At 40.9% G+C, this 24,433-nt stretch overlaps 2 protein-coding genes across 2 annotated transcripts in view; one reads left to right on the forward strand and one right to left on the reverse strand.

Annotated features, from left to right (window-relative positions):
• The window catches only part of LOC108605329 (AF4/FMR2 family member 4), a 77,589-nt gene that overhangs the window by 18,937 nt on the left and 34,219 nt on the right, over positions 1-24,433 (reverse strand). Inside the window, exon 3 of the mRNA XM_033294404.1 lies at positions 3,804-3,850. The gene's annotated coding sequence lies outside the window, so the exon portion shown is untranslated. The remainder of the gene's footprint in view (positions 1-3,803; positions 3,851-24,433) is intronic.
• LOC108606855 lies at positions 8,817-9,782 on the forward strand. Its single transcript, XM_017997352.2, has one exon. The coding sequence runs from the start codon at positions 8,892-8,894 to the stop codon at positions 9,693-9,695; it is 804 nt and encodes a 267-aa protein (XP_017852841.1). The 5' UTR covers positions 8,817-8,891; the 3' UTR covers positions 9,696-9,782.

Genomic DNA, 24,433 nt, shown 5'->3' on the forward strand with positions numbered 1-24,433 from the left:
TACATTTGACCAACTTAATGTTACGCTTTAGCGCAAATGTCAAAGTGTATAAAAAGAAAAATCAATAAAAGCTTTTTCTTGCACTTGCGATATTTTTAGCATTGCTTGTGCTTTGTTTGTTTGTTTGTTTGCTGGCGCGCAATGCTATTTGACGACACTCTGGGCACTGCAGCAGACATTCAAATTTTCCCCAAGTGCTGTGAGCATGTCAGAGTTGATAGAAAGGAGGCGTGGCACACAACATACAACATACAAGTTGAATTTTCGACATGTGCATTCTGCATGCTTAATTGACTTGTGGCCCTCACACGAGTTCGCTCTCTCTCTCTTTCCCTTTCTCGCATGAATATGGCAAAGAGCTTATCGTAAAGCTGCTGCTGCTGGTCCTGGGGCGCTCAAACTCTTTTAATCGCACATATGTGTCCTTTATGGACTCAATGTCCAGGCAATGCTTTAGTTGATATTTCATGTCACAGAGACACACACAAAGCAGCAGCATTTTGATGGTTAATTGAGCGACAGGGTTGCCAGGCTTATTTACAATAAATATGTGCCTGTGTGTGTGTGTGTGTGTGTGTGAGCTGCAGCGCAGCCCTTTGCACTTTACATACAAATTGCTGGCAAAGCTCAAAAGCCCCAAAGATGACAATTCCTTTTACACTTACAGCGACACTTGTGTATGTGTGTGTGAGTGGGCGTGGCATGTATGTCGTAAAACACAAAAGTTTAATTCATTTTGGTAGCCACAACCAGCATAAACTGAAGCAACAAACCGACTTTAGTTGCTGCTCTCAAATATTCCTCAAGCTAGCGAAGCGCCCATTTTATTTTTATTAATTTGCTGGCACACTAAACTTCCAAGGAGCAGCAGCAGCATCATCATCATTATGTTTGTGGCAGGACAAAGTTTCACCAAAGGCAGCGGAGACCACAAGGCAAGCCGCAAATATGATTCAGTCACTGATAATGCGACGGACTAACAATGCGACCCCACAAGCTGCCGGCTGTGGCATGTTTTTGTGGCAGGGAGGGGGGGGGGGGGGGGATGGCCCCACTACTCTTTTGATTTTAATTTCCCAAATTGCAGTCGGCACCAGGTATTATTTATTCCAACTTGCAACATACAAAACTTTGCCAAAGTCGCAGCAAATGAATTTGGCGACAGTTGTTGCTCCAAAACTTGTGTTGTAGCGTGGGCGTGGCAGTCGTTTATTAACACACACACACACACACACACACACAGCAGTCGATATAAACTACTTCGCTCATGGCTGCCGCTTTCTCCACTGTGTATGGCTCTAATCGATTTTTGATGAGATTTTTGTATTCAATTTTGGTTTTGATAGGCAACGAGCGCATCAACTGTCTCTCTCTCTCTCTCTCTCTATCGCTGGCGCGCTATCTCTGTCTGACTACTGACTGCTTTTGGTACGTGAAAATAGCTGGCAATAATGGCGGCTCAACAACAGCAACAGCAACAGCAACAGCAACAGCAACAAACAGGACAACGACGTCATTGACATAATTTTGCATTGGCTTTTGTTTGGGTTTGCGAGCGCTGCTATACAGCATATGCATGTGTATGTGTGTGTGTGTGTGCTTGGGGTGTGTGTAAAATAAAACCGTTTTCATTACTGCTGCCATTTTTGTTTGGCTTTCATTTCCTTGAGCAAGCTGCCTAACGTGTTTTGACTGCGTGTTTTTCATAACTGCTACACTCAAAGTATCGCGTTGACTTGCGCGCCACCCCAAACACGTACGTGTGTGTGTGTGTGTTTGTGTGTGTTGGTTTTATGGCCGTGTTGTGCAACAGGAAGTTGACCAATGTTTTGGCCTCGAAACAAGCTGTTGAATTTTAAAAGCGCCAAAAAAAAATGAAAGAAATGAAAAACTACTCGGCAAATCTTTGGATTAGCTGAGTGGCAGCATGCTAAAGCTGCTTGCAACTGTGGCATGTGGCACTCAGAGATTATGCTACGCTGGAATTGGCAATTTCGTTTTCATTCAACGCTGACGAAATGCATTTCCTGTAAATGAACAAGGACAACGGAAAAGTCAAAGTAAGTCCAGAGCGCGAGCCTGACACAGAAATCAAGCGAAGCGTATGGCGGCTACACGGCGAGAAAAAACGTGGCAAGTGTGTCTGCTTTCTGGCTGACTTACTCTCTGTGTGTGTGTGTGTGTGTGTGTGTGTGTGTGTGTGTGTGTGTTGCAACAACTGTTAAATGTCAAATGGCACTAACGGAAGCGCAGCCTGGACAATGAACTGAACTGCGAACTGAGCCACTCTGACTATAATAACTTTATGTTGCACTTATATTGATGTAGACTTGAGGCAGCAGCATGCCACATGCTGCATGCATGGCTCAACGTCTTTTCATATGCCAAAATGGTAATGGACCATGTCGAGGCATTAAGACTGACATCAACACGTCGAGCAGCAGCAGCAGCAGCAGCAGAGCGGCACGTTGCTGCTGCCACATGTGGCAGCCAAGGGTCGGGTCGCGTTTAAAAGGTAATGCAACGGTAATGCTAACGGTAACTGATACCAAGCTACACACACACACACACAGCGCTGATTAAGCTGTCAATGCTAAGAGCTTGCGTCACAGCATTTTATATTCACTATCGCGCTCTCTCTTTCTCTCTCTCTCTCTCTTTTGCATGTCCCAAAGGTCAAAGTTGACTGTGGCTCAGCTACGTTATAAATAGACATAAGTATGACAGCATGCGGACACTTGCAATTCATAAATCTCGTCTAATTAGACTGCTGCTATAATTAGAGTTGACAACATTTTGGCAGTTCGGTTGCCAAGCTCGAACTCGAACAGCAAAAGAGTTGCAACCAACTTTTGTATAAACTTTAGCAGTTTTTCTGCTAAAAGTGTGAGTGGGTGGAAATCTAAGCTTGCCAGCACTTTGAAAATAGCAGTAGCTATGCTTATGCCAAATTTGGTTGCGCTAGCTCTACCAATCTCTGAGTTCTACTTGCTCATACAGACACACAAAGTGCTAAATCGACTTATCATGCTTGCATTTTGTATTAAAAAGTCAAAGCTTAAAAAAATGTAGCATATGCTTTGAATTGAATTCCCAAAAAGCTTAAAATCGTTTGTACAAATGGAATTTTTACACTGATTCAAACTCGAAATGCAAATAATTTGTGAATTGAAGTTTCTGCTTAATTCTAACATCAAAATGTTGCACTAGCACTTAAGGTTTAAGAGCATTACAATCTGATTGTGAACTGCTAGCACTGGACTGACTGGCCTCGTTGTGGGGTCAGTTTGCCTGACCTCGATAGTTGAGTAAAAAGTTTTGCCTGGACAGTCTCAGCTTACAGACTATAGCGAAGGCAACCAACGACGTTACTTCTAGATTGTTTGTTGTGCATTTTTGTTGCTGTTGTGGTTATCAGCATGCAACACAAGTAGATATATATATATATATATAGGAAGTTGCAGAGGTAACTGCAACTGCAACGGCAACTGCTTGCCACTTAAAACTTGGCAAAATTCTGTTGCACACACACAAATTGCGCAGCAGCAAATGCAAATTTGCTGCATATTTTGTTCATCATTTTTGTTTGAGCCAACAAATTCGAAATTCCGTTAGCAAACATGCACACATATATATATATATATGTATATATATAGAGTATATGGCCGATAGTTGAATGGCTTTTCGATTTGCGTGCGATTTTGTGCATATTTCATATTTGCAGCAACTTTGTTTGTCAGCCAAAGTTGCTGGCGCCGAAACTTCGTTGGGCTTTGGTTTTATATTTAGTTTGAACTACTTACCAAAAGCACTCGAATTACAACATGAAACAAATCGATGGCGTAGACACCTGCAGAAGAAAGAGAGAGAGAGAGAGATGCGTTGGTATAAGTTTTGTAAAGATAGAGCGAAAAAGTAAAGTATACGCCTTGGTGTACAAAGTACTGCCAGCTATTTACTATTAATGATGCAACTGTCAAAGTTTGCTGCCGAGTTGCTGCTCCACCTGCCACTAATTAAGCCAAGCTACACTGCCAAACAATTAATGGCAAGACCACGTCAAAGGCGCCAACCACCACACGTAGAACATTAAAAAATGTTGCCAACGCAACAGCAGCAGCAGCAACAAGAACAACCAACAACCAACAATTGAAATGAAAGCGTAGGCAAGCGGTTAAAAAAGCATTTCCAACGTTTACAGTTACATTCGTTGCAGCCAGACTAAGCCAAAGATTACAAAAAAATGAAAATGAAAACAAAGTGCGCACACAAAATGAAATGAGCAAACGTAGGCGTGGCATAGCAGTCAGCTTTTGGCTGCATGTAAGCTATGCTTAATTATTATTTCAAGTTAAATTAAAATATTAAACAAGTGGACAGGTTAAAGTTGGGCGCCACCAACTTTTAAAACACTGACTAGGGCATTCGCAGCAAACACACACATGCACTCACAAACACATACACACAAACACATGCACCCCGCTGTCTATATTGAAAATTGCAATGTCAATAATTCCTAATTATTTAATCGATCGTTTTGAAATTTCATTAATCGTCTAAAACATACTAGGGCATTTTGTGAATTTATTTCCGATTTTTTAAAGTTTTTTTTACTGCCTTATATTATTCTTTTTTTTCGAATTTTGCGGGGAGGGGGAGAAAAATAAAAAAAAAAATAAAATAAAAAGCGTTAGTGCCTGGATTTAGGAGCACCTACATACCAAATTTGTTTGCTCTAGCCTTATGGTTGCTGAGGAACACGCACTCATACAGACGGACGGACGAACGGACAGACGGACAGATGGACATGGCTATATCGACTCAGCTCGTCGAGCTTTATAGGGTCTGCCACGCCTCCTTCTCCCTGTTACACAACTTCATCAGCTCTCTAATACCCTTTTTCATTTTTTACAAAAATGTCAAAGTGTATAAAAAAAAAGTGCAAACAAAATAAATTTTAAAGGAAAACGTTAAATTTTATATTTGCACTGTTGAACTTTTAATTTGAAATGTTTTAAGCTATGGCAAGCAATTAGTTAACGTTAGTTAGTTGCTGATTAGTTGCGGCATGACAGGTACAAATATTATGCACATTATGTAACTGAGGGGGGGTGGGTGGTGGGTGTAGCTGCTGCTAACGCGTCAAGTAAAACAATTAAATGAATTTATTGCTTGTGTTTAATGAACTTTTAGCTTGTTTGCACACACACACATACACAAAACACACACATATATATATATATATATATATATATATAAGCGGGTTGTGCAGTTTGGGGTGGTGGGTGGGGGTGTGGGCGTATCTGCCAACGCAGCAGTTTCCGTCAGCACTTTTGATGAGTAAAATGTAAAGCGCCACAGGTGTAAAATGTTTATAAATCTTATGGCTGCGTGTGGGTTGTGCAGTGGGTGGTTGGGTTGGGTTGGCTGCTGTTATTGTTACATACTTTAATGAAGTTTTTCTTTCGGTGCACAGCTGCCGTTACGGCCTCGAAATTTCGATGCTGTGTGTGTGTGTGCGTAACAAAAATATGCAAAGCATTTCAACAAAATCATTTCTCATGTAATTTATGTAACGCTTTTGTTTCGTCGCTCTTGTTCTTTTGTTGTTGTTTTTTCGTTTTGGCAGGCAATTAAATTTGGCAAACAATTCAGGCATTAAAGCTAACACAGCAGCTTATGTTAATTGAATTTCGCTGAATTGATTATGTTTCTAAATTGTGTTGCATGCAACAGTTGTTGCTGCTGCTGCTGCTGCTACAACACGCATTATAAATTAGGCTTCAACAGCAGCAGCAGCAGCAGCAGCAGCAATCGATGGCAGCGATTACTTGAAGCTGTCAGCAGCGCATATATTCGAGCTGCTGCTGCTGCTGCTGCTTCTTCTACTTTCGTATCGCCTGGCAATTTTTCAAGTTTTACAAATTTGTGCAAATGAATATTTAATACCAAAAGCACTGACCATCAATTGCGCTCTAGGCTCGATACTCGACTTGCTTTGGCTTCGACTTTTGCTTTGGCTTTGGCTTTCGGGTTGCCTTGGCCACTGGTCTGCTCTGGTTGACAGTGCCAAAGATTTAGCCAAAGATTTACGAGCCAACAACGTTGCCGTTTGCCGTTTGCCGTTTTTGCTTTGCCAAGGCCTTGGCAAATTTCTGCCAAATTGACTTTTGCCAGAGCAACAGCTCTAAGCTTATCCGCTTTGGCCATAAATTAAAAACTTGATGATTGCAGCCAAACGTTGCAAGTTGCAACACTCAGATTGACTCTATAGTTGATAACAGCAGCAGCTGCAGCTGTATCATAGTCATAATATTATTTATAATAAATTCAATTGACACAAGCAAAATTTATAAAATCTGCGCTTGCGGCCAACACAGTCGCAGCATAAATTTTAAGCTTATGGCTGGCTTTTGACATAAACAAAAGCGAGAGAGAGAGAGAGAGAGAGGAAGACAAAGCAAATTCTCAATGCTTGCCCAGCGGCTGTTGAGCAATTGTAATATTTGTTGTTGGCATAAAAGATTAAAGAAAGCAGCGCTCGCAGCACAAATTGCTATAAACATATATATGAATATATATATATATATATACATAGTTGAAATTGAAAACATTTACTAAATAGTTCTCTATGCTGAACTGGAACTGCAAATTGCATTGGACAGTTTAATGAGTTGATCATTTGATAGCGTGGGGTGGGGTGTGGGCTGGGCTGGGCTTGGCTTTTGGCATTTCCTCAGTTGACTCTTTTGGTTTTGGTTGACTTGACTGTTTGACTGCCACTGCCACTGGACTGGCTTCATTCATCACTGCCAGTCTGCGTTAGCGTTAGCGTTGATGCTTTAGCTGCTTTTGTTGCTGTTGTTGTTGTTGCTGTTGCTGCTGCTTTGGCAATGATGGCGACACTTGTGTTTTAGCCTCATTTGCCACATGGTCTCGCTTGTCGTTGCCTGTAATCCCGCCACGCCACCGCTGCCCCCGTCTTTTCCCAGCTCGTGTGTGTTGGTGGTCGCATGGTCTGTGGATTGCATTGTGTGTGCTGCCGATGGACGGATGAACGAACGGACGGACGGACGTCTGTTTGCCTGGCTGAGTGCTATTCCCACTTTGGTTATCCTAGTGTCGCGTTGCCGCTTGTCGCCTCGCCTGCTCTAATGATGCATTCTCTCGCTCGCTCGCTCATGTCGCTGCTGCAGCCACAACAAAAAAAACAACAACAACAACAACAGTGGCAGCAACAAATGAACGAGCGCAACGCATGTGGCTCTAATGTTTTTGTTGCGCTCCAGTTCGCTTGAGCTCGTGGGAGCTGCCAGCCAAACCAGCCAGCCAGTCAGTCTGTTAGTCATCTATGTGCTGCTTGCCACATGCCGCATGCCACACATGCGTCGCGTCGCGTTGCGTTCCCCCAGCTACACAGAATGTAGCGCAAATTGCCAAACGTCCTCTTGTTGTCTTATTTCTTTTGCTGCCGCTTCTTTGCCTCTTCTCTTCTCTCGTCTCATCTCTCTCATCTCGTCTGTGTGTTGGCAGCTAAATTGCAAAGCTTGCAGCTTCTTTTGCTTCTTTGCCACCCGCCGCCTTGCACTGTTTGCTGATTTAATGAAGAGAAATCGTGTTTTAACTGCCAGCACTGAGGAACAGAGCAACAGCCTTGCAGCTCCTACTACAGGACTCCACACCCAAACATATGGCCCGGCATAGATAAGTGAGCAATGCCCCAAATGGATTTCATTACAGTTCTTCAAACACAACTCACTAAACTGACGCACGACAATCAAACTCAGTTGCTATATAGCCTTATGGATAAACAAAGAGATAATCTCTTTTCAAATTCTCAACTCAAGCATTATAATTAGAGTAGAAAAGAGAATGAAGAGTGAGAGAGAGAGAGAGAGAGAGAGACTAAAGTAGACAGAAGAAACTGAGGAGTGGAATAGAATTGGGCAAGAGTGGATTATAAAAGAGTGTGTAGATTAGTGTGTGGAGAAAAGTGTAGAGTTGAGTAATTGTAGAATAATAGAGCTGAAAGTTGAAAGTGTGTAGATTAAAGTGAAGAGTAGACACTAGAGTAGAGTTGAGTGTAGAGTAGACGACTCTATAGAATAATCTATAAAGCAAACAACTGTAGATAGACATAATCTTTCTTCAAATTCTCAACTGAGGCCTAATAATTAGAGTAGAAATGGGAGTGAAGATAGAGCGGACTTTAGGTAGAAGAAAGTGAGCAGCAGAGTGGAATAGAAATGAGTGCAGTATGGGCAAGAGTGAACTATAGAAGAGTGTGTATAGTAGAGTGTAGAGTTGAGTAATTGTAGAGTAAAGAGAGCTAGAGTTGATAGAGTGTAGAGCAGTGTGTAGATTAAAGTGAAGTAGACGACTCTGTAGAATAAGATATAGAGTAAACGACTGTATGGGGGACTTTAAAATAGACTGTACAATAAACTAAAAAGTAGTAGAATAGAGAAGAGTAGAGCGTAGAGAAGAGTAGAGTAGAGAAGAGTAGAGCGTAGAGTAGAGTAGAGTAGAGAAGAGTAGAGCGTAGAGTAGAGTAGAGTAGAGAAGAGTAGAGCGTAGAGTAGACGCTTACGTAGAGAAGATTGTAGAGTAAAGCGTACAGATGAGAGTAGAGTGGAGTGTAGAATAGAATCTTGTGAAGATTAGAGTAGTGTAGAGCAGAGCGTAGAGTAGAGAACACTATAGAGTAAAACTCCGCTAGAGTGTAGAGTAGACGGCAGAGTAGAGTTATGTGAAAAGTAGAGCGTCAAAATGATTGAAAGCAAACTTAATTTGAATTCATTGTCAGCAGCTTCAATTTATAACAAAACTTGTCAACACTTTTGGTTCAAATACGAGCAGCAATCGCTACAGTTACTGCTATAAGTTAACGCATGCCACCGAAAGTACCTTACACATGGCGCCAGCCGGACTATCCCGGCGATGGCAGCGAGCATCGCTGGATTGAGCCGACCATGATTATATTTTGCCAAGACGCCGACATCGAGCAGTCGGTGGAGCCGCTGATGCGGACGCTGCATGAGCCCATTGGGATTGGACCGGTCGCGAGCGTGTTTGTGCACGAAACAATGCGCGAGCGGCTGATCGAGAGGGTGCGCAATGCGATGAGCGTGGTGCATCGCAAGGTGAAGACTCATGCGCATTATAAGCAGGCGCTGCGCCGCGTGGATTGCCTGCAGGCCGAGCTGGTATCGATGCAGCAGCCGGACGACATTGGCTTTCGCTTTAGCATGGTCGAGGGCTCGCCGCTGGTTGTTTGCGATTTCCCGCAAAGCTTCTTCAGCAGCCAGCATCCCAGCACGGTGGTCACGCTGCATACATTTCGCAATCTGCAGGAGCTGAGCGAGCTGACGGCGCTGGAGAAGTTGCCCTTTGTCAGCGCTGCCATCTGGTCGCCCAAAATGGCGGCAGCCTATGAAATCGCAATGAAACTGAAGCTGCCAGTGATTTACATCAACTGTGCGGCCATCTCGCTGGCCCCAGTGCTCGCCCAGTATGAAGCAAAGCAAACAGTGGCGCTGATTGAAAATAATTTTCACTACGAGGTGCTGCTGCTCGACAATGAGATACCCAAAATTATTGTTTACCCTGCGCTGCTTTTGCTGCCAGCGCCGCCAACGCCGCCCAAAACTTCGACTGTCTCGCTGAAGAAAACTGCAACAGAGCAACAAGAATGAGTTCAACACACACACACACACACACACACACACACATATGAAGTGCCGGCTTGAAAATTGTTTATGGCTTGGCTCAAATTATAGCTGCAACAATGGCTAGAAAACAAAATATATGGCTCAAGCGCCTCTAATTCTGGCTGTCAAAAGCACTTAGCCTATTTATCATGTTTTCTGATTTCTGCTGCACACACACACGCCCACGCCCACGCACACTGTGAAAAATTTGTTAAGTGTGGCAACAAAGTTGCAATAAAAATGCTAAATAAATAAATTGCATAGATAAAATGTTATCTAAAAAAATAAATAAATAATGTTAGGCTTAGAATTATTAATTAATATTAAATAATATAAAAATATGCATAAAAGTTTAATAAATAATTAATTTAGAAAGATAAAATTAAACATTCATTAAAAGAAAATTGTTAAATGTATAGCTTCGTCTAATTTCATTTCTCGCAGTGTGCTTAGCAAATAACTAAAACTGCCAAAGCGTCACACACACACACACATGCAAACGACGAGCTGTGATTTTCGCAATGAGTTTCACTTAACTTTGGCAACACTTAAATGTAATTTGTGAACTTTTTGGCGTAGCCTTGTGTGTGTGTATGTATGTATTATGTATGTATGTATGTATGTGTGTGTGTGTTTGCTGCTTGTTCGATTGCATTGCGATGGCGGCGGCGCCACTAGTCAACATTTCTCTTGTATTAGTTTTTTTTCTCGCCACTTTTGAGTGCATTTTGCTGTAATCAAGCGCCCACTTCATCAGCCCAGAGCCAGCAGCAGGCGCTCTTGTTTCATATGCGTGTGTGCATGTGTGCCAGTGTGTGTGTGTACCGCGCTTTCATGCTTTTTAGCATTTCATCATTTGTTGCAACTTTAGACGCCGCTGCCTCCCCCACTGCCGCCTATGTGCGCCAAAAAGTTTTTGCATTTTGATTTGTGCGCGCGTGTGTGTGTGTGGCAGCTTTTGTTTTTTGGCCAGCCACCCACTACAGCGCCCACACTCCAATGACGCTTTGTAGGCGCCACACCAAGTGGCCTTTTAATGCAGCCGCTTGCCTCGAGAGCTGACGCGCGCTCTGGCAACAATATTTATTATTTATTTAGAGGCTGTTGCGCCGCTGCTCAGCTCAGCCAGTTGACCTAGTTGATACATCGTCCATGCAATGACCCGATTTCAGTTTCTTTTTGTTGCATCTTACGCCATCTTTGGCGCTTGTGCCTTGAGCGAGAGAGAGAAATGCCAATCGTTGTGGGCCACCATCAAGTATACGCCCAGTTGCAAACAATCAAGATTAAATCTGGCTTACAATATAACAATCTGCATGTATAAGTTGCACTTGCTGGCAGGCTGGCTGGGTGGGTGTCTGGGTGGCTTGGCACAGCTGCTTTTCATATATGATAAATAAATTGTTTTGATGTAAATTGCGTGCCTGCTGCAACGTAGAGAATTAACAAGAGTTTAAGGTCATGCGGTAGGCAGCGCACATGCTATAATGACGTCAATACTGTATATATTATATTATGCTGCTATTGATATTATGCTCGAGCTGCTGTCAAAGCTTTGATATAAACATTATGTAATCATTGATTGATATTTATCAATTGAATCTTCAATGCAAAACTGTTATTCTTACTGTGCATAGTTATATAAAACTGAAAACAGTTTTTTATCGAAACATTTAGTTGTAAATTTGCATTTATTTAATTCTTTCATTTATGCTAAGCTCATAATTCGTATTTGAAATCCGTGTTATAAACTTATCTGGCAACTTTATAGCTTCAGCTTAACTTGTTAAGCAACTTTGCAGTTTTCTATACGCTACTCATAGTTTTATTTTTCTTTTTTTTTTATATAGTTTGCAGTCAATTGTGCGCTTAACCGCTGAAAAGCCCCACAGGCAACCAACTATGACAATTACAACGGCATACACAGAAAAAAAAAAGAGAAAAAGCACACAGAAAGAATTAAAGTAGAAGCGGATGCGAGTAAAAAAAATGCAGATTGTGCTTATTGTCGGCGGGTAAACAAAGCGAGTCTCAGTTTACCAGGCTGCTGAGCACTTGGTTAGGTGTTGGGGCTGTTGCTGCTGATTGACAGGAAACAGCAACAACAACAACAGCTAGAGCTAGAGTCCTTTGGTGGCCAGCTGTTTGCTGCTTGGCTTTGAAAATTATGTTTGCTGTGGCAGACAAAGGCGGCGACGCCGACAGCGGCTGAGGCTGAGTTTGAGTCGGCGCCTGTACTTATGCAACAAAATTTTGCTGCGCTGCGTTGAGTTTTGTTGGCTGCTGTCGACTGGGCTTGGCTTTCACTGCACTGCACTGCACTTAGCGGCTACAAAGCGTAGAATAGCGGCACAGCAAATACAAAAAAAAAAAAAAAATACAGAAAATAAAAAATGATGATTTTTAAAAATGCGCTGAATGCACATTGAAGATAGCAACAGCATCGGCAGCAGCAGCAGCAGGTTGCTGGCTCAAACTGCTCGACAAGTCCAGTGTACTCTGGTTATATGTCGCTTGCCACAACGCGCATGCCGCACTTGATGCTCATTCGCCACTTGTGTGTGTCAGTCTGTCTGTGTGTGTTTCAATAGCTTTTCAGTTGGCCAAGCCAGCGGCAACAAGGATGTGTAACAAGCGCAAGCTCTTGGCAGCGGCAGCGACAGAGGCGAGGCAGGTGTTGTTGCTGCCACTGTTGCATGATGGGCAGCAACACTGCAGCAATGTTTAATAGCGGCAACAATGCGCTTACTGGCTGGCTGCCTGGCTGGTTGTCTGTCACAGCCGCCACTGACGTTGCCATCGCCCATGTTGCAAAACTAATTCAATTTGACTTTTTGTTTTCGCTGCCGTTGAGGGAGCACAACAACAGCAACAACAACAACAATAGTTGCTGCTGCTGCTGCTGCACAAGTTTAATTCTGTTGCCTGGCCAACTTTTGGGCATCAAGTGTCGGAGCAGTCGCCCCCAAGCGTCGACGCCCATCTCGTTCACCGTTCGCTCGCTCGAGCGTCAATTGATTTAGTCATTGAGTTATTACCAGACTTGCCGCGCTTCTAGTCCGCCTGCTGCAATTTTTTATTTAACGCTTCACAAGAGCGATCTGTTAGCCTCCCACTCCGCCGCCGCCGCCCCTTGGGCGTATTGCAAAGGACACTCAATAAACTAAAGTAATTTACATGGCAACTTAGCCTGCAGCCAAGAGCTTCAGCAGTTGAACGATGCTTGTCGTTAATTTTGTGTGCAAATACACACTCTATATAAATATATATATATATATTTTGATAGCTTTAACATTAAGTAATTGCTGTGAGCGCAAACAATCGAAACTGTTATACAATTCAGTAAGCGGCTGATTAAAAAGCTTAATGCTGCGCGCAATGGTAGAACAGACTGTCATAAAACTGTTATACATTAACAAACTGTTATATATGTGCAGGTAAACATTGTTTAGGTTAAACAATTGCTGCGAAAGTGTTATACAACGATCATACAACTGTTATACATTAACAAACTGTTATATATGTGCAGCTAAACGTTGCTTGGGTAATACAATTGCTGTTAAAGTGTTATACAACTGTGATAAAACTGTTATACATGAACAATCTGTCATATAGCTGCTCTACACGTTTGCTACACACATAACTATGAGTTTCAGACCAATATACAACTGTTATACTTTAATTTAAAGCCGATTATGCAACACTTAATGCATTTAATTAACTAATGAACAATTATACAACTGTTTGAGCAGCCAAGCAATAGTCCACAGGCCACTAATCTGACAGCAGCAATCAGAGAACTCTGCCGCAATTACACACACACACACACACAGGAACAGAAGCAGCAGCAGCAGCAACAATGGAATTTTGAAAATATTGTAATTAGCAGCGGGCAATTAAAATAACCGCAGTCGAATATTGGCTTTTATACACAGCAGGCAGAGTAGGACTAATGCCACTGGGGAATGCAAGCCATATTAACAACACACACATACACACACATCGAGAGAAAGAGAGAGCGGCGAGTATAGCGTCAATATTAATTAAATAATAATTTCGAGCAATTTGATTTCATTAGATGCGACTGGAAGCCACAGCAGCCTCGGGAAACTGTTGGCTGTGGGAGCCAGCAGCAAATATGATTTGTGGCTAAAAGCAACAGAGGCGACAATGAAGAGAAGCCATAAGCCAAATTAACAATTAAAGTTGGCTCAAGCCAATAGAGAGAGAGAGAGCTCAGAGCTCGCCGAGGTGAGAGGCTGAGCTGGAGCTGAGCTGAGGTTTTCGTCGGCATTGAGCCCAGGCAAAGGCAAAGGCAAAGGCAAACCCAAGCGAGCAGTAAGGCAAGTCAAGTAAACAAACAAACTTTGCTGTTGTTATTGCTATTGTTGTTGCTGTTGCACGCCCAGCTAAGCGGGGCGGTGTGAAGAGGGCGGAGAAGTTAAACAAAAGGCAATGCGTACATTTCAAGTGGCTGAGCAAACAAAAACACACAAAGGAAGCTGTCAAAGCTGCCAGCCAGCCGAGAACATGACCAGGCACTCACCGTTTCTAACTAGGGACTACTGCTGGCTGTTTAACATTGACCTGACCGAAAACCTCATCAACTTTAACTTTAACTTCAACTTCAAGTTGAGCGGCTTGCAGCTTATTTATTATTATTCTGCCTTTTACTTGCTGCAGCAGCGAACACATCACACAAATATATAAAATATATATTTTCATTTCATTTTGATTGCGCTGAGGCAAAAGCTTATTTTCTTTCGAGCATTGTGCTCTGAGCTGGGCGAAGAGGGGAACTGCAGGAGGCAGTAAATTGCATTTAAAATGCCATAAATTAAAAGACAATAGTGCTGTTAAAAGCTGAGCTGAGGCCACAGTGTGACGATGACAGGACACTGTCCATTAAAATGCATTAAAAATTGTTTTTAATGCCAGCGACACGGAACACAGCGAGACAGAGAACTTTTAATCAAATGCATTTAAGTGCATACATAAAATAAATAACAATAACTATAATAATAGTGTTAGCAACAAACAAACACGAGCGAGCCAGCCAGCCAGCACTTTTTATATTTTACTGTTGGCCGCATGCATTAATCCAATTTGTCATAATTAAATTACTTTAGGCTTAGCTGGACGAACGAACAGACAGACAGACAGTCAAAGCTTTTGGATTACTAACAAACATTTTCTTGCTTCAATAGTTTTTGGCATTCTAAATATTTAAAATACTATTACTCGGTGTTTTGCTGGCTATTTGATAAATGCAAACATTAAGCCCACAAATATTTTTATTTGGTAGCACAGCCAACAACACAAACTGGCAAAACGAGTGAAGCAGCAGCTGCTGGCGAATAAAAAGTTTGCTATTTTAATTGAAAACTGCATAATAAATGTTAAACAAAAGTGTTTACAAGACTAACCAGCAATTTCCGTTTGGCCACACACACACACACACACGTCGAACATAAAATACATAAACATTTTAATGGATTTTCTGTGCGTTTTTTATGACAATTTTGCATTTATTTCTATATATATATGCAAGTCTCTTTTGTTGTCATTGGCCAGGCCACAAATCAATGAACGCAATTGCCGCACGCTTGAGTGCAACCCAAAAAAGTAAATTAATAAATATTAAAAGGCAATTGCATGCAGCACACACACACACACACACACACACATAAGTTAAGCGCCTTAGTTTGCAAAAAGCCAGCCAGCCAGCCAGACAGACAATATTAACAACAAAATAAAAATAATATTTTTGCAAATATTTTACAGCAAAAATTAAAAAACAAATCGAGTTCATAAAAATGCCAACCACAAGAGCCAAACATGGGCTAACAAACCTGTGCAGAAAACAATGCAAAAAAAAAAAAAAGCAAAAACCGACAATATACAAAATATGCAGTGATAATCAGCAAAGCAAACAGGAAAAGGATGCGCCCCATACACTGGGGGCAGCAGCCTGGCAACGAGTTATTGTCGCCACACACACACACACAGACATAGAGAGCAAGCGATAAGGGGTGAAACGACTGAATTTGCTGGACAAACGGGGCGAAAATAAACTTTTGCCTTTTGCCAGTCGCCAGTCGCCAGTTGTACTGTAATGAATTAATTGCCAACTTGTTTTGGCTGCTTATGAAGTTCGCAATCAACTCGGCGATATGTGTGTTTGTTTTAAATTCCTTCTATTTTTTTTTGTGTCTGTGTGCAATTTAGTTTTAGTTTGAGTTTCGGAGTTGCAGTTTTTGTTGCCATAAGTTGACAATGATTTTTAATTTCTGATTGCAGACAATTAGTTTCTAATTGCGCCACACTGCGTATACTTGTTGTCGCAATCAATTAAGCAGCCCAAGTGTATTAAGAAAAAACTCAACACACACACGCACACACAACACATCAGCTGGCTGCTGCTTAAGCTAAACTCAATTGTCTTTTGTAATTGCAAACGATTTCGCGTGGCATCTGCAGAATGCAGTCAAATATGTTGCGCAACCTTAAAATGCGCTGAGGTTGAGGTTGAGAGCTCTTAGAGAGCATCACACACACACACAGACAGAGGTGAGAGTATTATAGCTTAAGCCTAAAATTAGCAGAGCTATCAAATGATTAGTAATAATTGTTATCATTACTATTTCGTTTCAATTTACGCTTCGATTGAATTGGGGGCATGGCTTAGTTACTTTGTTTTCAACAATATTTGAGACTATCAAATTGAAAGTAAATTCGAAAGCATGCGCTCATGTCTGTAACTTAATATTTGGAGAGATTTAAGCCTTAAAAACTCGCTGTAGTTTCTTTGCTATATAATTAATTAATTAGTAAACATAATTCAAATTCAACAGCTATGAGGCTATGGCTGAGACTTACGAGAGACAAACAGAGAGCGAGACTAACTAAGCTATAAATAAGTTATATATTCTATATTCCTTATATGAGCAACTGATCTTTGTTGACTGCAACTATTATAAGTTAGCTATATAAACAGTTTTAGCATATTGACCATTGGGCATACTTAAACAGCAATTGCTTAACTTTGAATGAAATAGATAAGTTCAATTAATTGCTATGTCCAGGCCCGATTCTAAATTGAGCCAGTCTTTGCTACGCAGCTGTTTAACTTTTAATTGAAAAGCAAAAATTAATCAAATACTAAACGTAGTAAGAGCGAAAGCGTTTTGTTGGCCATAAGCGTAAATTGTAATATTATGAGCCTGTTGTGTATTTTGTTTAGCTCTTCAAGCAAAAGATAAATGTAATAATGAAAGTAAACACAATAACTGCAGCTTTAGCTATATAAATAAATAATCAATAGCAGCATCAGCTGCTGATTTCTGTCTGAAAGCTGCTTGGGAATTTACAGGCTTGGCAGGAGCTGCTGCTGCTGCTGCTGCAAACTTCAATAAAGCAATTTGAATGCAGCTTAGATTGATTGTGTGATTGAGAGGCAAACAAGTTAACATGCATATGGGCAGGAGCCTGGCAGCAGCTCTGGCTTTAATTGATGGCCTTTTGGCTTGCTTCTGCGCAACATTTCAATGCAATCAAGAATTTTATGTTGCGGTTTGATAGGAATTCAATTGAGTTACACTGGGCTGTTAAATTATGCAGCCCCAACAATTCATTTATGCAATTTTGCAGGCCAGCCCAGGCCAGTTAGCAAACTCTACTGCAGCAGCAATTGCACTCTGGCTGGCTACGGGCTGGAATGTAAATAACACTTTTGGCCAAAACGTGCTACAGAGCGGTAGCGAGAGCGAGTGGCAAGTGGGCAGTTGTACTTTTGCTGGCTTCGTTCGTAGGCGTTTGGGCTTAGGCCCACATATCGTATAACATCGACTGCAGCAACTAAAAAAGAACAGACTGCAGGCTTAAGGATAAGCAGCTAGACAAGAGTTGAATACACACACACACACACACACACATATATGTGTGTAAATGAGAAGCCACAAGTTGAACTTTGGGCACTGTGTGTACAAATTGCATTTAAATAATGAAAATGCTTAAACAAAAGTACAGTAAACAAAAAGCAAAACATAAATAGCCAGCGACGGAAGCAAAGTCAAGCAGTCCGCAGTCCGCAAGGAAGGAAGTTACTTAAAATCAACAACATGTAAATATCAAGGCAACATCCCTACAACAAAATCCTCATTGTTTGTCATTGCGGTCAGAGCGAGGCATTGAATTTGCCCCAAGATTCTTCCATTGTCATCATCCTGCTGCTGCTGCATTCTCATGAATAAATGCATTGCCTAGGACAATTTCTTATAACAACATAAACAGAGCTTTGCCTTTGCCCATATTAACTGTAATCAAAGTTGAGCTAATTAGAGACACGACGTGCAAGGCTCAAGCGCTCGCTTTGAAAAGATTCAGCTGCCTTTGCTACTATTGCATGACAGACTCAGGGCACACACAGACGCAGGCAGCAGGTCCAGGCAATTCCTGGAATACACATAAGCTAGTCTCTGTGACATTTTGATTAAAGCTTGTCGCTCAGCTCAGCAAATAATGCTTTTGAAATTATAGAGCTTCGCTTTCATGCTCTCGCTCCCTCGTCTCAAATGTATTTATAAAATTGTAGCTTATGCTTAAGCTCGCCACCAAGCAAAGTGACGTAAGCAGCAGCTTCAGCTTCAGTTTCAATTAACAAACTTTATTGCACTGGAAATTGCTGTGACAAATTGAATAATTGCAATTTTACTATAAATGCAAACAAAACAATTGGCAACTTACGTTGAATCAAATGCAAAAACTTTAATTGGGCTGTTTCGTCAATTTCACTTCCATTGCAATTATATTATGCATCATTGGCTATAGTTATAAATTAAATACTCAACTATAATTAGCACAATGCAGACAGTTTGTGTGGCCAGACTTGAGTGTGCAATGCATAAAGTTCGAGTTAAACTGCACAATTATGTTTTGGATTTCAATAACTTGATTGTTCATAGTATTGTATATAGCAATCTATTGAGTTCATAGCAGTTGTGTAGACTGTAGTCTGTAGTCTGACTTTGATATACAAAGTTTGGAAAAGAATTAAGCTGAAGCAAAGTTTAACAATCATGACAAATTAAAAGAATAAATAGCTTAGCTCCCACTCAAGAGGAGTGCTCAGGATTTAAATAGTGTACACATTAAATTGTATGCTTTATATTAGTGTTGGTATTAGTTAGAGTAAGTTTACGAATAACAAATGTATTCTCTGATTTCTGATTTCGCTTTAAATTTTATGCTGAAATTGCTTTATACATGTCGCGCATTCGTTTATAAATGATTCAATTACTTAAACAAAAAATTGACTAAGAATTTGCGCCAAGCTGCCATTGGGGCCATTAATAAAAATGACGGGGCAGAAAATCAAAAACAAAAAAAAGGGCAAGCCATACGCTAAATTCAGTCAAGTTTGCTGGGCTACACATAAATAATGCAAATAATGTATTCATTGGCAGTGGCTGGGGCTGCTTTGGCTAAATGTGTGTGAGTCAATCAGCAAAGCAAGTCAATCATGCAGTCAATCAAGCCATGCAAACGTAACACAAACAATGCGAGGCGAGCAAGTGGCGTCGTATTTGTTTTATTTGATTAAACAATAAGTACACACACACACACACACACACACACACACACACACACACATGCAATACAGATGCGACAGCTTGTTGTTTGTATATTTGTGTTGATGATTTTCATGCTCGTTGCGGTGCGTTGAAAAACGTTTTAACCGCAACACGCGCTGTAAACAACAACAATAAACAGCTAAGTGGGCGCTTTGACCATGCCCACAAGATACACACACACCAACACACACACACACATGGCTATGCAAATGTGTGTGTGGTTGCAGTCACAAATGTGATTGATGCTCGAAAATTGTGAGCTCAAAGGCTTTAGCTGTAGCAATGCTCAAACCTTATCGTGTTATGCAAGCAATGTATTATGCAAAAGCACACACACACACACACGCACAGAGAGTGAGAGAGAGAGAGCGAGCAGGTTAGAGTGCAAAGGAAACGTTAGAAATGCTTTGGAAATTGTGCAACATTTTGATAAGCGACGCCCGCAGCTTCAAAATATTCGTTTGCTCTAATAAGCGCCTTAAGTGTGTGTGTGTGTGTGCCCCAGTGTGTTAGTGTGCGTGTGTGTGTGGCAAGCTCAGCAGCTGATTGCGCGCCCACAGCGGCTCTACTATCTCTAACTATGTTTGCAAGGCTTTCACTCACTCGTCAGCTGTCAGTTGTCAATTGTCTGTTGTCAACTTGGCAGCAGCAGCAGCAGCAGCAGCAGCAGCAGCTTTGTTGTAACTGTGTGTGTGTGTGTGTCTCTGTGTGTGTGTGTGTGGCCTGCTAATGTTCATTTGCACTGATGCGCATTTGAATGATGCAAGTTGTGTGCAGCTGCCAACTGTCAAACTGGCAACTGCCAGATAGCCGCCTGCTAATTGCTTTAAACTGCGACCACCCGCACCCGCCTCAGCACCCGCTTCAGCAGTCAAGCGTTGCCTTTTTTGGTTGCCCAAGATATCAGTGTCAACAGCAGCAGCAGCAGCAGCAGCCAATGCTTGCTAAATATTTAATTGTCAAGCTGCATATTAAGATATCTGAACTGTCAAGTTTGCCTTGCAAACTGCAACTGCTTGTTGAGCTTTAATTTAATTTCATGTGCATGCAACATTCGAAGCAACACACAAAAGCTGCAAGTTTTCTAGCTCCAATTAGTTTAATTCAATTTTGTTTATCATGCTGCGTTGCATGTTTTGCATATTTCAAACTAATGCAATAATTTCTTTTTATTATTTAATCAATTTCCAACTAAAGCCTTCAACTATTTAAGCGCATTGCTCCCATTCACACATTCCCTAGAGTTGGGCTTACAGTTATATAAATAAATAAAATATTTTAGACCAAGCTCAAGCTTTAAAATATTAAACTGCGCTTACTATTTAGTTATTATTGATATTGATATTCTTCTTCTTTCTCTATAAGTTTGAAGCAAAGTTTGCATATAAAGAATTGTTGCTAATGCTTGAAAATAGTTTTATATGATAACTAAGTTCTCGAAGTAAGTTGATAACTGTTTTAAGCTTTCAAACTATCACCAAAAAGAATTTCCAATTACACTAGTTAAGTAAGCTTAACATTATTTTATAGCTTGCATTGACTTTTTGCTCATTTTACTTATACAAGCAATAAAATCTTTTTTTTTATTAATAACAATATTATTTTTTATACTCATATTGCTCAGCAAGTCGCAGCCTGTCTTATATTTAAATATATGAAAACTTGAAAATATGAAACATGAAAACTTAAAACTATAAACAAGCGAATTTTCTACATTTGTCTAATTGTGGCTACCATTCAGTTTGATATATATCTGATGCGCAAGTAATTTTTGCTAATCTCAAGTCTGTTTGCTCAGCTTACTTTAATATTAAACAATTGTGTGCGTACTAAAAAGAAATATAAAAATGAACCTGTTGACCAGCAACATTTGAACTGACTGCACATATATTTTAACTGCTCTCTCCCTCACTTTCCGCTCTCTCTCTCTTTCTATCTCTCTCTCTCTTTCTAGCTATGCCTATATTTTATGGCGCTCTCTGGCTGTCTGCAGCAGTTGTTGGCAGCCAACAGCAGTGCATGGCCCCAAAGTCATAAATCATTTATTTGAAAATTGCTATTGTATTGCGGTATAATAGCAATGCACTATGGGTCGTTTATAACGTATACGTAACGCTATTTTGGTTGATTCGTCACATTGCTCATGACATATTCATGGGCGCAACGGAAGTTGGGAGCGAACTTCTCTGGGCGCTCGTCGCTTTGGCCGCTTTGGTCGCTTTGGTCGCTTCGGCCTTTTGCATTGTTACATTTAATATCCGCACAAATCGCAATGCAATGGCTTCGAGTTTGGTTTTTGGACTTTTCGGCTGCTGGCTGCCGCATCTGCCACATGCCCCAGCATGCCCATTAATTATACTGCCGCAGCAGCAGCAGCAGCATTCGCTCTGTCCCGCTCACTCGCTTAGCCTAACTGCCCGTTTTGTCTCTTTTTTATTTTGGCATGCGGCATGCCTCATTTGCTTCATGCAATTTCAGCCCCGCCGCTTAGCATATGCTGCACGCTCTTGTCGCTTATGTTTTTTTTTTTCTGCTGCTGTCCTCTGATTTTATTCCCCCATATGTGTAACGAGGTCACACTGGTAAACAAAATTATGTTATTGGTCAATGTATTTATGAGCGCAGACTTTAGCCCAAGCCCCAATGGGCGCTGCGCGAAAATTGTGCGAAAATTGGAAATTTATTGCAGTTTTACGTAAGAGAGCGAAACAAGCGCAAGCGGCAGCGCCTGTGGCATAAATGATGATTGAGCATGATGGTTTAGGGCTTATTAGAGCGCAAAGTTCATAAGCCAATTAATGCAACACTTTACTTAAGTGCAGCAGCGTATGAGCGAGTGAGCGAGCGAGCGACTGTCGCTCATTGGAAATTGATATCTCATAAAAATCAACTGCGCATTTGCGAGACAAAAATAATTATAAATGAAACCTAAAGCTATCAAACTAACTGCTATATCGATTGCCCAATTATGAGCTGAACACGTAATTTACAATTTCCAAAGAATTTTAAAGCAGCAACGCACAACTAACAATATAAATTGAAAAGATATGAACAATTTGGCAAAGGCAAATCAGCATTGAAATTTAGCTGCTTGCTTAGCTAAAATAGTAACAATAGCCCAATTAGTTGCTTATATAATTCTAAATTGGCAGCTGCTATTGTTTAGCGCTTAATGAAATATAAATGTTCAATTAATTGCAATTTACCAAGAGCAACTGGCTGAGCAATTTGCCCCGATTTGTGGTATATAATTTTACATTTGAGCAAACTTGCAGCACAATTAGTTGCCTATAATCCTAAATAAGCATATGCAGCAGCTTTCTGTCGAACTGATTGATAAATTTCAACGTAATTGAAAATCAGCTTCCAATTTGCGGTTTTCAAATTCCATGAATTAACAGCCAACTGAAATTGGTAAGTGCAGCAATGGAAATTTGCCAGCTAAGAAATTGAGAGCAAAGGCGTCAGTAGAGAAATCTTGCATTGCTATGTATTCTAGGAACAACAAAATGTACTCTGAGCTGTGTGAATTTGTACATAGCTCAGGAGTCAGTTACGTTACAAATTGAATGCAAGCAACTTATATATTTAGTATATTGTGTAACTTTGCAGCAAATAAGTAGTATAAATAAATTTTGTGCTTAATATAAATAGCATAATAAATTACAATAATTAAAAAGTGTATTAATTAAGTTTGCTCAGCAGCAACAAGAACTCAATGCCAATTAACGCTGCATTGCGCCCTTGTTTGTTGTTTAATAACTAAAAATAAATATATAGAGAATTGTTGTAATCGAGCTTAGTTAAAAGCAAATTTAATATATATGTAGCTAGCTTATGTATCGACGCTATATGCAAACTTTATAGTTTGAGCTCACACATACATCATTCATTTAATGCTGCGCGCTATGGCCGTGAACTTAGTAAGTATTATTGAGTTCGTTAGTCGCACTTGTGGCTGTGCTGGCACGCACTTGGCCCAGCTCGAAAGCCGATGCCAAAGCTATGGCCAAAGCTAAAGCCAAGTACCAAGGCACGCAGCGAGGCACTCACGCGTGCATTGGAGATTGAGATTGTTTGAGTTGTGGTTACGGTTACGGTTACGGTAACTGTTATTTGCCAATGCGTTTCATATGACCAATTGGTGTACACGCCCATACGCCCACATTACATGCGTCATGCCCCAATCGGTTTGGCTGTCATGTAGCGCAATTAATTGGGCTGCTGCTGTTGCTTGCCCCAAAAAGTATGCAACAGTGAGTTTAGCGTTGACAAATCTGCGCACAATTGACTCGACTGCGGTTCAGCTACGCGTGTGTGTGTGTGTGAGCGAGCCAGTTGGTTAAGCTGTCAGTGTTAGCTTGCCAAAGTACATTCACCTGAAACACACACACACACACACAGGCACACACAGACAGACGCAGACACACGCAGGTGACATAAATGTCAACATTTTGTTGTTGTTGTTGTTGTTGCTGTGCTTCGCTTATTGTTGTTGATGTTGTAAATTTTAATGCAAAACTCGTTTATACACAATGCCAACGACAATGTCATTTGCTTCGCTCTCAAGCATTTGCGTGTGACAATCCCCCTACCCCTTGCCACCCCTTTGGGCACCCCCCTCTGGGCAACAATAAAATGCCACATCCAAACGCTTGGCTGCCATTTTGACAGATGCCAAACGCAAAAAGGAGCAGAAAAAACGCAAAGTTTTTCTTTTTCTTTGCTGCCACCACCTCTTTGCGTATTTTATTTTTCGCTCTCTGTCTCTGTCTGTCTTTATTATTTGTATTTCATTGCATGGCTTAATGCTGTCAATAATAAATGGGCAGTTGCTACGACAATTGCGAACTATGCGATAGCGACTTGCCAGATATCCTTATATATATTTATGATCTGTAAATAATGCAATCAAATGTTCAATAGCATACGCAAATAAACTAAACTAAACTTAGTTTCTAGACTCCATGCGCAGATGCTTTCAATGTTCAGCTCTAAAAACTTAACAAATAAACTAGCGAAATGCAAATTGTCAGCACAGCTCACAGCAAATAATATTACAATCAATTCGTAATCATTAATTAATTAGTT

Source organism: Drosophila busckii, chromosome X, assembly GCF_011750605.1.
Source record: "Drosophila busckii strain San Diego stock center, stock number 13000-0081.31 chromosome X, ASM1175060v1, whole genome shotgun sequence".
NCBI lineage: Eukaryota > Metazoa > Arthropoda > Insecta > Diptera > Drosophilidae > Drosophila > Drosophila busckii.